This window comes from Enoplosus armatus, chromosome 18 (assembly GCF_043641665.1).
Source record: "Enoplosus armatus isolate fEnoArm2 chromosome 18, fEnoArm2.hap1, whole genome shotgun sequence".
NCBI lineage: Eukaryota > Metazoa > Chordata > Actinopteri > Centrarchiformes > Enoplosidae > Enoplosus > Enoplosus armatus.
Window position 1 is genome coordinate 1342501 of NC_092197.1, and position 15103 is coordinate 1357603.

General features: G+C 44.1%; 1 protein-coding gene across 2 annotated transcripts; it reads right to left on the bottom strand.

Annotated features, from left to right (window-relative positions):
• Positions 1 to 2649: 2649 nt before the first annotated feature.
• On the bottom strand, positions 2650 to 14242 carry mef2ca (myocyte enhancer factor 2ca). 2 transcript variants are annotated; one of them, XM_070924106.1, is made up of 10 exons: positions 14189 to 14242; positions 11897 to 12100; positions 5500 to 5643; positions 5235 to 5418; positions 5095 to 5139; positions 4584 to 4750; positions 4449 to 4472; positions 4067 to 4196; positions 3810 to 3933; positions 2650 to 3046 (listed from the first exon to the last, which is right to left on the bottom strand). In XM_070924106.1, the coding sequence occupies exons 1-10, from the start codon at positions 14240 to 14242 to the stop codon at positions 2698 to 2700; spliced, it is 1425 nt and encodes a 474-aa protein (XP_070780207.1). In that variant the 3' UTR covers positions 2650 to 2697. The 2 variants fall into 2 exon arrangements, with proteins under 2 accessions (XP_070780207.1, XP_070780206.1); XM_070924105.1 differs by lacking the exon at positions 4449 to 4472.
• Between the last annotated feature and the right edge of the window lie 861 nt (positions 14243 to 15103).

Consider the following 15103-nt stretch of genomic DNA (forward strand, 5'->3'; position numbering starts at 1 on the left):
AAACGAGTGGTTCCCAACGAGTATAAATCGCTGTAGTTCAGTGTACTTTTACTGCTGATACTTCTGTACTTTTACTTAAGTAGGATTTTGAATGCAGGACTTTGTATTGGCGTATTTTTACTTTCGTTGCATTGGAACTTGTACTTGAGTAAATGATCTGAGTACTTCTTCCACCGCTGCAAATACTGCATGTTAATCACCATCAAGTCATTACTTTGAACCGTGGTGCTGCATGTTGTGCCGTTTCCTTTGCGTGATATCACGTCGGCTCTGACACCAGCTGAACTTTAAAAAGGTACTTTCTTTTTTTTTTATACTTAGCTTACAACTGACTTAAAATCTCCCTGAATGTTGAATAGAAAATGACGTGCAGCGGTGCTTCCTGACTCTGTATATTAGTTATCTTATTAAATAGAGCTGCAGACATCCAACAATATCAATTTGATACAATAAGAAAGGAAGGAATAAACGGTTTCAAAAACATAACACTATAAACTTTGTGCAGCAAAGCATCACTGTCCTGTTGGATATGGCTTTTATGGAGTGCGATCCACACTCTGCTAACTCCTGCGAAGCTATCAGCACATGCTAACTCTGTGTACCAGGAAGTTCATCATCACTCCAGATGAGACTTCTCTCTGCTCGATGCATCAAACCACATAAAACAAAGAAGAAAATGTTTTACAGGAAAATAACGCAGGATGTTGTATGGAAGCAAATAAAGGCCAAAATAATTTGATTTTTTTTTTTTTTAAGTCAACTAATTGTGAAATGTAACCACTACTGAATACTTTTTAAAAATGTTAAATGCATGTTTTTGAATATTGAACATTTTAATGTTTTTGAAATTGCACAATTGGAATAAATTAAGATAGATGCAGTGTTGAAATTCCATAAATGTAAATCAAAAATTGTGAATTAAAGTAAGCATGTTTATCGTTCGTCTTTGTTTTATTTAAAAAATCTTAAACATTAGTAACTTCCCTTATTTCCTTTCATTTCTTGTCCTTTGATTTGTAGTTTTTATTTCATTTATAATGAATCTAATGCTGTTTGTTTGTTTTTAGGAGGTCCTGGTTTAAACTTTCAGCTTCTCACCTCTCCTGCACAGGTTCGTGTTTATATTCAATTCAAGTTTATTTATTCCAATATTTGTGTCCATACATACTATATGTTTATATCTCAGTGTACATATCACATCTTTTATAGTGGTTGTATTTTTAGAAATTAAATAAAAAAGTATTCAGCAGTGGTTTGTTATTCAGTAACTTCACGTCCTCACAGCCTCTTTGCTTCCATAGTTTTGTGCATCTGGATTGCATTCGCTGAAAATCACATTTTTGCTACCACAGCTCTGAATATTATTCACTAACTCTGATAAGCGTCTTCACATCAAGTGAAATTTGAAATCCAAAGCTTCTTTCTATGCAACCTGTTGCAGATAACTTCATCACTCACACTGAAACCTCCTCAGCCACTTCTTCTCTCTCTCTTCTCACCAGAGCTACATCCTCCATCTTCCTCTGACTGTACTTCCTCTCTCTTTCCACCTCTTGTATTTGCCACACTTTACCTTCCATACATTCATATATAAATGTGTTCTACGTTTTAATGTGCGCAAATATGTTGAACCTGCAACACGGCGTGAGCAGCGGTGGACTGAGCGGCCCACCTCCTGCTCGCCGGCTCTCACGGCTCCGATGATCCACATGTTACTAAACTCAGCAGCAGCTTCACGTTCAGAGTACCAGACTTCTTCACTTTTTGCCTTTTTTTGTTAGTTTGCATACAAAGTTTGCACATACGTGAATGTGCATGTAACATATTTGTTATTTACTTATACCCCCCCCCCCCCCCCAACACACACACAAAACAAGCAATACATGTACACCGACAGACTCTCCAGCTGCTTTAGGACACGTTCGTCTCAGGTGACGTCCTGGACAACCAATTATCAAACCGCTAGAAGTCGTCCTCCACTTTTACTGCTACTCACAGACTAAAGAACTAAAGCTATTTATCAAAAGACCATCAACCCGACTGTCGTCGCAAAACAATACAACTCAATTTATGATGAGTAATCTGTATAATCCAGCATAGGCAGTTTTAGCTGACGGTGCTTTTGGCGTGTGGTTGGATTTTCAGCCAATGTCTTATTATTTATTTAACGACATGTTATAAATATATCACACTGGGTTTTTTTCATGTGTGAATTTCTACTAGAGACCTTAAGGATTACACACATGAAAAATTTACTTTGAACAAAAATTAATTCACACGTGTTTTGCAGAATAAAAGTAAATGTGTGGGTAGATGTCGGGTCCTTGCCTCTGATTGGCTGTTCCTGCTCTGAGCATCATGTGATTTAATATTGTGACACTTGTCAAATGTTGCTGTGAGTAGAAGTAAATAAGTGTTTCTATTTCAGAAGTCTGATCAAAGCTGCGGTCCCAGGAGTCCCTCCTCTAGTGTAAGAAGACCAGCTACAGTACATGTTGGAAATACAGCAGAACGTCACTGTGTCCGTCTGACTCTGCCCCCCCTCACATACATGTTACCATTGTTACCACATTTAGCACACCCACTCAGTACAAGAAGAATATGATGATAATAATAATAATAATAATAATAATAATAATAACACTATAAGGTAACTTTACTAACACCCCCTCCCCTCTGGCTGCAGACCGGCTCCCATCATGTCGCCCACCCCTCTGATAGCCTCATCCGTTTTACTGACGGGCTGTGGTGCTCCTCCTGACTGGACAGAGGCCGGAGGAGGAAGTTGTCGTTGCCGTGGAGATCCTCGCGCTCCTCGCTGCCTTCGTACGAGCTCCCGCAGCTGGACGCGCTGTCAGGGGGGGAGCGGCCCGGCTCGCAGTGACCCCGGCCGGTGGTGGAGTAGACGGCCGTGGTGACGCCTCCTCCGAGTCCCGTGCAGAGCATGCCGACGCTCCGGTCTCTGGGAGGGGAGACCGGCTCGGACTTGATGTGGAGGTGCTGGTGAGCGGAGGGGAGGTTCAGGTTCGAGGTCTGACACAAGTTCCTGCAGGACGAGAGAGAGACGACACAGACACTTAAAGCTCAGAGTTGACGTGCTTCTCTGTCTTTGACTGCTGCACAAACTGATCTCAGACCAGGTGAGCTGATTACACGGATCTAAGACTGCATCAGCTGACTGCGATGCATCACCGTGCGGCTGGATGTGTCGAGGTGTAAACAGCACAGACGGGATTTAAACGATCATTAAGGGAGACATCAGACAGAGAGCTCGAAAATAACACGATAAATAAAAGTATATTTCTAGAAATACTTTGAGATCCATGTCCTCAGACTGACGGCAGCTGTGGCTCCAGTTGTAATCAACAGCCCTCTTTGATATTAGTTTGCTTTAGTCTCCACGTCTGCTCTGTCCCTCTGACCCCATTGTCACTTCGTGTCTCCTGGACATCAATGGCTCCAAGAAGCATTCAAGACGGCGTGAAATCTGTAAATACATCTGCTCCTCCATGATGCATACGTGATCTTGAACCTCCTTTTGATTCCAGTTTATTAGTGACTCCTGCTGCACGACTAATATAACCAGTCTCCGAGGTGACACGAGGTAACGTCAGGTAGAGCTCACTGCAGGGTGGAGATGGGTCTCTGAACCAGTCCAACCAGTCCAACAAGACCACCAGTCAGGACAGACATGAGTGCAGATTCTGTCTCAGGTCTAAGAAATGTGTCTGGGACCCTTAAAAGGTTCAGCCAGAAAGACAAATGTATGATAGACGACGTCCAACACACACAGACACACAGACGCTCACCCCATGTGTCCGAGTGCTGAGTGCTGCAGATTCTGAATCTGCTGTTGCTGCCAGCTTGTTACTGATCCAAGACCAGAACCTCCAAACCCAGAAAGAGAGGACAGGTCGCTGCTGAGGGAAAACTCTGAAGGGAAAACAAACACAGAGAGAAAGTTCTCCTCATGAATCAATGCAATCTCATTTATATAGCAGGTTATCTCATTTTACATGTAGACATCAGACCCTACAGGATGTGGCCTCTAGTCTGCTGTGCTCACCTGTGCCGTAAGAGGAGGAGAGTGTGGACGGATACCCGCCCATCCCCTGTCCAGGTAGAGTCTGCGCAGCGATGGACACGGCAGGAGTGGACAGCGTCTGAGCGGTCTGAGAGTGATTTATTCTCTGGTTCTGCAAAGAAAAGAGAAATCTGTCAGACGTCACACACTGAGGCTGCTGGAAGACTTTCTGTCCTGTGATTGGCTGACGGAGTGTTTAGAATCACAGCGAGACTCGGAGCTGCTGCACTGGACGACGTGTTCAGATACATGTTGAATATTAGCCCCGTGCTAACAGCGTGCTAACAGCGTGCTAACAGCGGGCTCAGAGCTCTTCTCTCCACATATCTGACACACACCAACGTGTAACTTAAGACTTACTCACCAGCATCAGATCAAAGTCCTCACACTGGAGAGCAGCATTAAAGCACAGACTAACATGAGTCTACACATCACAGTGGACATAAAAACATCTACAGCAGCGAGAGAGAAGAAATGATGTGAAGCTGGAAGCACTCACAATGGTCGGCATGTTGTTGCACTTGTTGGAGGGGGGCATCAGAGTGCGGAGGTCCGGCTTACGGCCCATGCTCATCTGAGGAGGACTCTTCTCCTGCATGTTTTTGGAAACGCCTCCTGGGGACAGCAGCCCGGGGGAGGTGCAGTGGTTACTGTAGCTGCCGTTTCCTGGTGAGAAGCACAGGTGGAGGTTTTCATCATAATTCACCACAGACTGACCTCTTTATGTTATTTCATCCATCTTTTGTTTGTCTTGTGGTTGTTCTCTTCATAAAATATCAGAAAATAGTGAGCGTCTCTTATCATTTCTTAAAGCCCACGGTGTCGTCTTCAAATCACTTGTGTTGTCTGATCAACAACTCAAAGAAATTCACTTAAAACCATAAAAAACATATTTTTTTTACACAGCTACAGGAGGCTCACACCACTGAGAGCTTCTGTTAGAATAATACGTTTAACTGGTCACCCTCGGGTCTACTGGCCGGAAGAATAGAAAGGAAGTGCAGTCGTACCCACGCTGGAGACCACCGTGCTGGGCAGCTCTGGACCCATCAGTCCTGCAGACACAGGACGCGTGTTCAGATACAGACGGCAGGTTAAATACACCTCAGGATCAGAGTAATGTGTACATGTACATGTAATGAGTACAGACCTGCGTCTCCAGTGCTGGAGGGCCTCTGAGGAGACATGCTGTTTCTCTGCAGGTGTGTGTGTGACAGGGGCAGCAGGTTGTGGTTTCCCAGACCGCAGCCGATGCCGGGGTGGGGGTACAGCAGCCCGCTGGGATTACTGCTGGGGAGGGACACTCCCATGTCGTAGTTGGAGGGGGGCAGACCCTGCTGCACAATCCAGGAGAAGTCAGTGGGCTGGTTTACATCACAGAGAAGACCACATGGAACTGATCTACGGGAACTTACACAGACTCTCTGCCTGTTGATCATCAGGTCGATGTCTTCGTTGATCTTGCGGTACTTGTCGTCCGACTCTGGGCTCTGGCCAGCAGAGTCGTCGGCCTCAATGTCGGGGCTGTCGCAGCCGTTTAAACCCTTCTTACGCAGCGTCTGCTCGGAAGAACGAACATCAAGTTAAACACTCACTTTCACTTCTACACGCTGTCGTTTACGCGGTGACCAAACATTATTGATTGGCTTTAGAGCTGAAACAATTCGTCGATTAGTCAATCAAAAGGAAATTCATCTATCATCACGAGTCAGTCAGTTTGTTTTAAATTGGACTAAATGAACCATCCTTTAAACTTAACACAGTGATGCCCGTTTCAACCACCAGAGGGCGCCGTCTGAGCAGATATCAGCCTTCACACCATCATCATCATCATCATCATCGCTTACTTTTTCAGTCAGTCGAAGCCTCGTGTCAGTGTTGTAGAATTTGTGTACATTTACTGTACGAGTACTGTACTTGTACTTTGAATATTTCCCTTGTCTTCTTCTCCACAACATTTCAGAGGTAAACATGGTACTTTTCCTACTCCAGCATAAATACAAATAGATTATGAAGTATTAATACAGGTTAAGATGAAACTTTATCGATCCTCGAGGGAAAATTTCCGAGCTACCGAGCAGACTATAAAGTATTAAAATGAGCTCCACCTTCAGCAGCTGCAACCATGAAGTGATGAACACATGAATGCATCAATAATTATAATCCAATAATAAAATATATTAATCTGAAATAAGTCATTCTGCATTTTAACGTAAGATGTGACTTTTACTTGTAGCAGGAGTATTTCTTCACTGTGGTATCAGTACTTTTACTTCAGTAAAAGCTCTGAGTACTTCTTCCACCACTGTGTGTGTGAGTATGTGTGTGTGTGTGTGTGTGTGTGTGTGTGTGTGTGTGTTGTACAGTATGTGGTTTGGCTCTCAGCGTCCTGCTTCAGCACTTCACAGCCCATTAGTCCAGTCTGTCACTGGAAGACTGCAACACACACACACACACACACACACACACACACACACAGCTCAGTGGTCGGCCCAGAGCAGCTATCCCACTCATCCCAGTCATGTCCACCTGTTTGGCTTTAGAGGGGGGGGGGGGTCTGGGGTGAGAGGAGGGGGGAGGAGGAGGGTGAGGCAGCTACCACCAATGCTAGCGTGGCTCCAGGAGGGATGGCCGTAGAAGGCTATTTTTTGCTCCGCAGCGTTTCTCGTCACTCCCAGTCCTCCCTCACAATCTGTCAATCTGGCTCGTCTACTAAAACACAAAACCCAGTCCACTAGCCCACTTTCCCCCCTTCAAACACACACACACACACACACACACACAGTGTGACTCGACTTCACCACGACACCCCCACGCCTTCCTTTTTCAATAAAAAAAGATGTGGTCTGTGTAACCTTGAAGCAGCCAGCTGGAAGGAGCCTTCAGATCTCTAAACCTGCAATGACTGATTGTTTTGTCCTCCGGGGGGCAGCAGAAACAAGCTTGTTTCATTTGAGTCAAAGATGTAAAACCACTCAATATTTCACAAAAAAGCAAAAATTCGGGGGGGGGGGGGGGGAGTCCAAACACACAAACACTTTCATAATGTGACCCACTGGAGGGGTCCCGACCCTTATGTTGGGAACCACTGATGTAGACCATCAATACAGGTTTAAAGTTTCATCACAAAACTGGTCAGCAATTAGATATTAGAGGTAGTAAAGTACTTTGAAACTATACTTCAGTCTGGTATTTAAGTAAATATTCTTCTTCTATTCGACCACAGGAATGTGTGTGTGTGTGTGTGTGTGTGTGTGTGTGTGTGTGTGTGTGTGTGTGTGTGTGTGTGTGTGTGTGGTGGCAGGTGGTTTAAACAGCTTCCTGGAGATACTCGAGACAGAGAGGGAGACAGCTGAGGAGGGGAGAAGATGCCATAACATCATACCAGCACCCAGCACCCCCCCCCCCTTCTCCTCCTCCTAAATCCATCTTCACCTCCACCCTCACCGCTTTTCTTTTCCATCGATTTTGTTTACTCTTTTCTCAGTTTCAGTTCCTTCCACTGGTCTCTTTTTCGTGGGTGGTCTCCTCCTCCTCCTCCTCCTCCTCCTCCTCCTCCTCCTCCTCTTCCACATCAGATGATGCTACCAGTACATGTGTGAACCATCGTGTGTGTGTGTGTTGCTCTGATAGTGAGCGTGTGCCAGAGAACATGACATGCAGCTTTTACACCATCCTACTACTACGACCGCTCACGCAGCAGATGGAACTATTTTCTCCATCTTTGCTGAATTGCGCGCCTGTAGACATTTTTTATTTATTTATAAAAGCAATAAAAAGGAATTAATTAACTGGAAGTGAAGCAAGTAAACACCGACTCCCTTTCCTCTATAATTAGTGCCAAATCAAAACGCTCTTTTCTATGAATTCCGCGTCAGCTCCTTCCAAGGAAATGAGCTGTTAACGCATTTTAGTTAAAAGGGATTGTTATGAAAAGTCCTGTTGGTGTTTAAAAGGACGGTTGAACATTTTAGAGTCAGCTGCTGAATAACAACCACTTCACATGAAGCGTCTCTGTGGCTGTGAGCAGTTTCGCTCCTCACACTGTTTTATCTGAAAGATTTCAGAGGCCTGAAGCAGTAAAACTACACAGTATTTCTCTTCAGTTCTTTTTTAGCCGTGCTAGCTCTGTGGCTCCAGGGATGCTAACGTCGGTTTGTCCTCCACTTTGATCCAGACTGAAACATCTCAACAGCTGTTGGATGGAGTGTGATGAGATGTGGTTTGGACCTTCGTGTCAATGAACTGTAATAATTAAATTCAATGCTTTGCGTTTCATGCTTATTAGCAGATGTTAGCATGCTAACACACTAAACTAAGATGGTGAACATGGTAAACGTTATACCTGCTAAACATCAGCATGTTAGCATTCAGCTCAAAGCACCGCTGTGTCTTAGCACATCCACTCAGAGCTGCTAGCATGGCAAATAATAAGTAAACAAATACATAAATGTACATTATCTGCGCTGGCATTGAAGGCACCACCCAGGAGAGTTATTCAAAAGGTCATTTGATCACCCGTCCTTAACTTTATGGTCCTTATACCTTAAGTTATACTCAGTCTGTGAGTGAATAATTCACTCCTGTTGCCCCCAGTGGATTTTGTCTGTTTGCAACTGTATAAAAACATCTAGAAACACATGAAATATACTGAAAGTGTTGCTTTAAAACAGGATACGCGTCTCCTCCTGCTCTCTGACGACAAACTAGAAGTCAGATTTAGTTTCTCAGCCTGAAGTTTCTTCTCTTCCTACTCTTTATTTTCCTCCAGTGGCTCACAGAGCTGTACGTACGCACTCACTCATCCACAGGCAAACCACAGTCACACACACTCGCAGCCCGTCATGGCTATTCTTAGCTGTGTACTGGGCTATTTTTAGACCACTACCGGTTTCCAGCCATTTAGCAGGGAGGGATCGCAGCCAACACAAAGGAACTGGACTCACTCTGCGAGCATATGTGAGCGTCAGTGTGTTCGAGTGTGTGTGTGCTCGACTTTATTGAAAACTTCATCTGTTTCTAATCTGAAACACACACACACACACACACACACACACACACCACAGAACAGGCCAAAGCAAAATAAGGTTAACGGAGTAAAACTGAGGAATGCAGAACTCCTCAGTTTTATAAATAGCTGCAAGGTTCCCAGGCTAAATGAACACAACACAATAAGCTGATAGTATCTAGCATGTAGTGCACACACACACACACACACACACACACACACACACACACACACACACACACACACACACACACACACACACACACACACACGCCACATGAGAAAAAAAAAAAAGATGACCAAAACAAAGGAGCCTCTCTTCTACTAAATTCCTGTCTGGCAGATATTTCATTGGTCTTCACAGCTCTGTGGGTCCTCGCAGCCCCCACAGTCCTCATAGTCCCCACAGTCCCCACAGTCCTCCGTCCTACTCAGTCTCTTGTTGCACTCGACCAGAAGGGAATAAAAACTATTTGATTCATCGAAGTCAATCGACAGAAAATGAATCATTAACTATTTTGATTATCCCACAAACACAAGACCCCGGTGAACAACGTGCTCTCTGACGTCAGTCCTCATAAGGGTCAGAAATCTGCACACGGTTCTCCTGAATACAGGGGTCCTACTGCTTTTTAAGAGTAAAATTCAAGCACTCTCAAGGCACCTACAGCCAAACAGTTCCAGACTCTCGAACCCTTAATCACCACATCTAAATTGTTTCTATAAATTCCTTTATTCCCACAGCCATCAGTGTGTATTGTCACTTTGTTTATTTAGCCAGCTGTTCATATTAATTTTGACTGTATTTGATCATGATTATGTAATGCTCGCTGAGACGCCATGAGACAACAAACATGACGGGATTGTTTCATTTCAAATATCAAAAGATAAGTGATCGTAGATGAAACACCAGATTATGTTGAAAATCAAGCTTTTCAAGGACTATATTAAAATTCAAGCATGTTCCTAACCTTGAACACATGACTGTTAAACATTTTCCAAACTTTCAAGGCTAGCAGTTTCTCCTTGCTTCCAGTCTTGATGCTAAGTTAAGCTAACCATGTCCAGACTCCAGCTACGTACTTAACATATAGACATTTCCCTCTCATCATCATCATCATCATCATCATCATCGGCGTGTTGGCCAACAGGAGTCACACACAGCGACGTGCAGACCAGTAAGAGTCCATTAAAACTAAACAAAAAGCACAACTCAATCACTTGTTCCTCAGATGTTTTCAGCCATGTTACCTTCATCAGGGTGATGATGAAGTGGTTCCTGGTCATGTGACTTTACAAGATAAAATATTTAGCACAATAAATAAAACACATGCAAGACAACATTACAAAAAATATGATATTTAAAATACAACACTTCATCTTAAGCAGTCGATAAAAACTGAATCTGAATCTCCATAATTAACATTTAGTACAAAACTTATATTCTTTCAACTGAATTTTTTATAAACGTAGTGAACTCAAATCTCCACAGCAGCCTGACGAAGGCAAGATGGACAAAAACAAGAGTGGAAGCTAAGTGATGAGTTGTTTTTATGTGACACACGGCAGCAGCAACATGCCAGTGATTTATTAGCACATGACACTAAAAACCACCTGTACATGACAGTGAAACAGGAGTCACATGCAGTGTGGAAGTGACACAGCAGCAACATCAGTTACGCACAGTTTGTATTTATAATCAATTCATCGTTTCATTTATTTTTAAAGAAAAAAATGGAAGTGTGTATGTGTGAGGAGGTAGGGGGATAAAAATGGAAAACAAAGAGATAAAATTATGTTTTCTCATTAACAAAAAGCCCCCAAACGCCACACGGTCCCTCCTCAGTCTGGACTGAAGACCAAGTGTCATCCAGAGGTAAACGTGGACGCAGATACAGTGACAGCAGTAAATAACCCGGCCGGTTCGGACCGCTGCCTGGACAGATTACAGTAACGAGCTAAACAGGATTGTGGTAGATTACAGAGGATTACAGAGCGCGTAAGCCTGGTTCTGACGGGGCCGGCCGAGAGCCCAAGTGGTGGGTCGCGTGGAGGGAAAAGCTCAGGTACGACAACATACAGCATGTACATGTGCACACAGTGAACACACAAACACCAGGTTCAACAACACCACCACCACCAGACTCTCCTCCGTCTGTGTCTTTTATTTTGTAGGAGTTCACCAGTTCAGGTCTACTGAGTGAGATCTTGTTATCAATAATTGATTATCGGAGAAAAGTCTCGTCAAATTAGGAAATATAAACAAAATGTCTTGGAATTGTTTGCACCTTTAATGTTTACGGTCCACTTTATCTGACAGGTGCTTCATGACTGATACAGGAAGTCTAACAACGTCTTTCTGTCCCTGTCAGTGTTGCAGCAGCAGAGTCTGACTTCTGATAGCTTAAGTTTGACCTTGGTGACATGGTGTGCTTAGCAAATGTCCAGAGTGTGTGTGTGTGTGTGTGTGTGTACATGTGTCCACAGAAGCACACACTTGCTATTGTGTTCTCCTAACACTATTACATAAGTCAAGCAGAACAAGGTTCAGTCTAGTACATACTGTATTCCTCTGTGCTGGTGCAATGCTGTCACACACACACACACACACACACACACTAAGTGAAGCCGTGGGTCTGAATAACACTTATGATAAGGAGCTGCAACTAAACATTATTTTCAGTATTGATTAGTCATCTAGTCCATAAAATGTCAGAAAATACTGAAAAATGTGATTTAAAAATCAGTTTCCAAGAGTCCAAGCTGACTGTCATGCAACAGGTTTCTATTTGGGCGTCACTTACGTCCACGATGTCGGAGTTGGTCCGGCTCTCGTGGGGCTCGTTGTATTCGGTGTATTTGAGCAGGACCTTGTCCATGTCGGTGCTGGCGTACTGGAACAGCTTGTTGGTGCTGTTGAAGATGATGAGGGCGATCTCGCAGTCGCACAACACGCTCAGCTCGTACGCTTTCTTCATCAGACCAAACTTGCGCTTGGTGAATGTCACCTGGTGGAAAGACGGAGAAAATACACTGTATGAAATGTTTTTCATGGTGGATTTAGGGATCGACGCGCTGCAGGATCATTAGTTATTAGATGGACCGCAGCAGTGATGCATTGTGGGGGTTTTAGGCCTTTTAGCAACTACTGGATGGACTGCTGTGAACTGCTGACATTCATGTTCCCCAGAGGATGAAGCCGACTTTGTAATTATAACTGGGAGCATGATGTTAGCATTTAGCTTAAAGCAGCTACAGTGAGTGCAGCCTCACAGCGCTGCTAGCTGTGGACTCTTAAAGTCGGGGGTATTCTTTCCTTTCCAGGCCTCCGTTAGTTTCCATTCATTTCAGTAGAATATATATATATATATATATAGAATAAGCAGCGCTGATCGTTCAAATCAGTCTGCACTTAAACAACATTAACACACATAAATAATGTAACTAAACGCAGACTCAATGCTCACTGTGATGGATTACACAACTCGTGCAAGTTTAAAGAGCCTGCTAATTGATTCAATACTTCACAGAAGAGAATGGAAACCAACGGCTGCTTCAGACTGTAGGAACATGGACAGCAACTACTGTGAATCTACATTTCACTTCACCTTGAACTCACCACGTTGGTCAGACCCCGACAGTTCAGAAACACGAGCAGTTTGTCAACAAGCCGACGGTTTATTCACATCATTTAAAACTTGATTTGGAGGTGAAGCTGAACGTGAGCGCACCACAGCACCAGGTCGGTCTGTGATGGACAGGTACTGTCTGACTAACCTGGAGGTTTGTCAGCAGTCTGCTCGTCGTCTCACTGCCCGTGTTTGTTGCCCTGTTGGACCTATTTTTAGCGACGTTGCTGTTCCCAGATCAGATGTTATTATGAAAATGAAACTCAAGTTGTAGTAAGCTGTAGTTTCCCTTTAAGCCTACATGACTGTAACAAAGGAGCTGAAACTTATAAACACACTGGTATGCTCCTTTAAAGATAAAGACACACACACACACACACACACACACACACACACACACACACACACACACACACACACCAGTATACCATCATACAGTCCAGGGAAGCACTGTGGCACAAGGTCAGTCCTGCTCTGCTACGGGGGTCAGGAAGCATATGTGCCTGCATTTCCTGTCATAACAGGAAGAGAGGAACCGCTCCCCCCAGTGTGTGTGTGTGTGTGTGTGTGTGTGTGTGTTCATATGTGTGCACTTGTGTGTGACAAGCAGTTGGGCTCCATTGACAATAAGCTCTCATTACAGTCGTCGTATAGCGAGCAGACTCACAGGATCCTGATCATGAGATCAGCAGTCTGAGGAACTACAGCGAGTGTGTGTGTGTGTGTGTGTGTGTGTGTGTGTGTGTGTGTGTTGGGGGGGCTGTTTAAAACCCTTTTCAGACATCAAACACGCAACATAGCTGGCTTCATCTGTCTGTTAGAGTGTCGGCGTTAATGTGTCTTATAGCTTTATTGACAGGACATTTATAGAAGGAGCTCACAGGATATTTGACGCCTGGTAGATTTTTACAGACTGATCTGACGAGAAGAAGCTCTTCAACAACTTAAAATCATCTCATTCGGCTATGATTTTCTTTCTTTGAGCAGTGTCTTCAGACCGAACGCAGGTTTTGGAGGCGGCAAACAAAGCCAGTGGGAAGACGTGATTAGACGACGCCACTTGACTCAAAGAGTTTAATATCTTTCGATTTGAGCTAAAGATGAGTGCTTATTCTGGGCTTTATGAATCCGTTATATATAAATGGAGCGAGACTGTGAGTCAGTGCAGCCGCTGCTAGCTGGTTTTCAGCTAACATACAGCTGTTTTTTCGGGGCAAATAAACTGAAACAATCCAGCAGTCAAACTTGTTTGTCCTTCTGTCTGAACTCATTATCTGAAGTTATTCCAGCGATTCTAATCAGGTGAACATGTTAATCTGACGGGATTCAGGAGCTCGGACTCTTCTGGACGTGTTAATGTCCGACCTCGAAAGACGCCTGACTTTTATATAAAAGAGCCTCTGAGGTTTATTCAGACATGAGATCAACACACGGACATAAAGAGCTGCATGTCTTCTGTATACTTACATGTCGGTTCCGTTCGTCCATGATCCGTGCTATCTGGATCTTTTTTCTGCCCATCTTGGCGACTTGTTTTGTTCTTCTTCTCTTTCACAAACGTTTTTATCTTCTGGCTCTGGCTTCCAGCTGCTCACAGTTTTTCACTTTTCAATCCCAAAACTGCAAAACACAGAAACAAATCGTGATCAACAAAACATTAGGAAATGCATCCGTTACACAAACGTATGCCGGCACATGGATCACAGGAGGAGGATAAACTGGTGTTAGGATTCTGGGTCACACTTGAAGAGGTGGCGTGTCAACATCTGCTCATTTCCACGGCGACGAAAACCACAAAAGAAGCTAAACAAAATTCAAACAGAAACATGTATGAACAGCATTTAATTACCAAAAATGGAATTACGTGTCGGCGTCACATCATGCTATAATGCAGTGAGTGTAACCGCCGAGCACGCACAGACAGGCAGCACATTATCTGCTGGCATGCCCTCCTTTCACCGCCGTTGTATCCCCCCGACACACCCAGAAACCCGGCTTCCTCAGGGGGTTACTGCACCCTCAGGAGGAAGTGAAACTTGTCACAATGCAAATAATAAAGAGTGATGAGTTTGACTCCGTCCTGCGCTGTAGAAAAAAACCATCTGGAGGATTTGAGAAACCACATTTGAAGACAGGATTTTGTTTTTAGCGCTCAGCAGAAAGCTTCCTGTCTGGGTGGAGCTGAGACGAGACAAGCAGGCGGGAAACGAGCTCGGCTGAGATCCGTGTCATTAATGATAATAAAACTTTATTTATACAACCTTAACTTCCCTCTGCGGGAGGATCACTTGATGCTGAAATGTAACTTCTGAAACGGAGAGAAAACTACCCGACAGGATGTTGGATCAACCAATCAGCTTGCCTGACGCACAGGTGCACTGC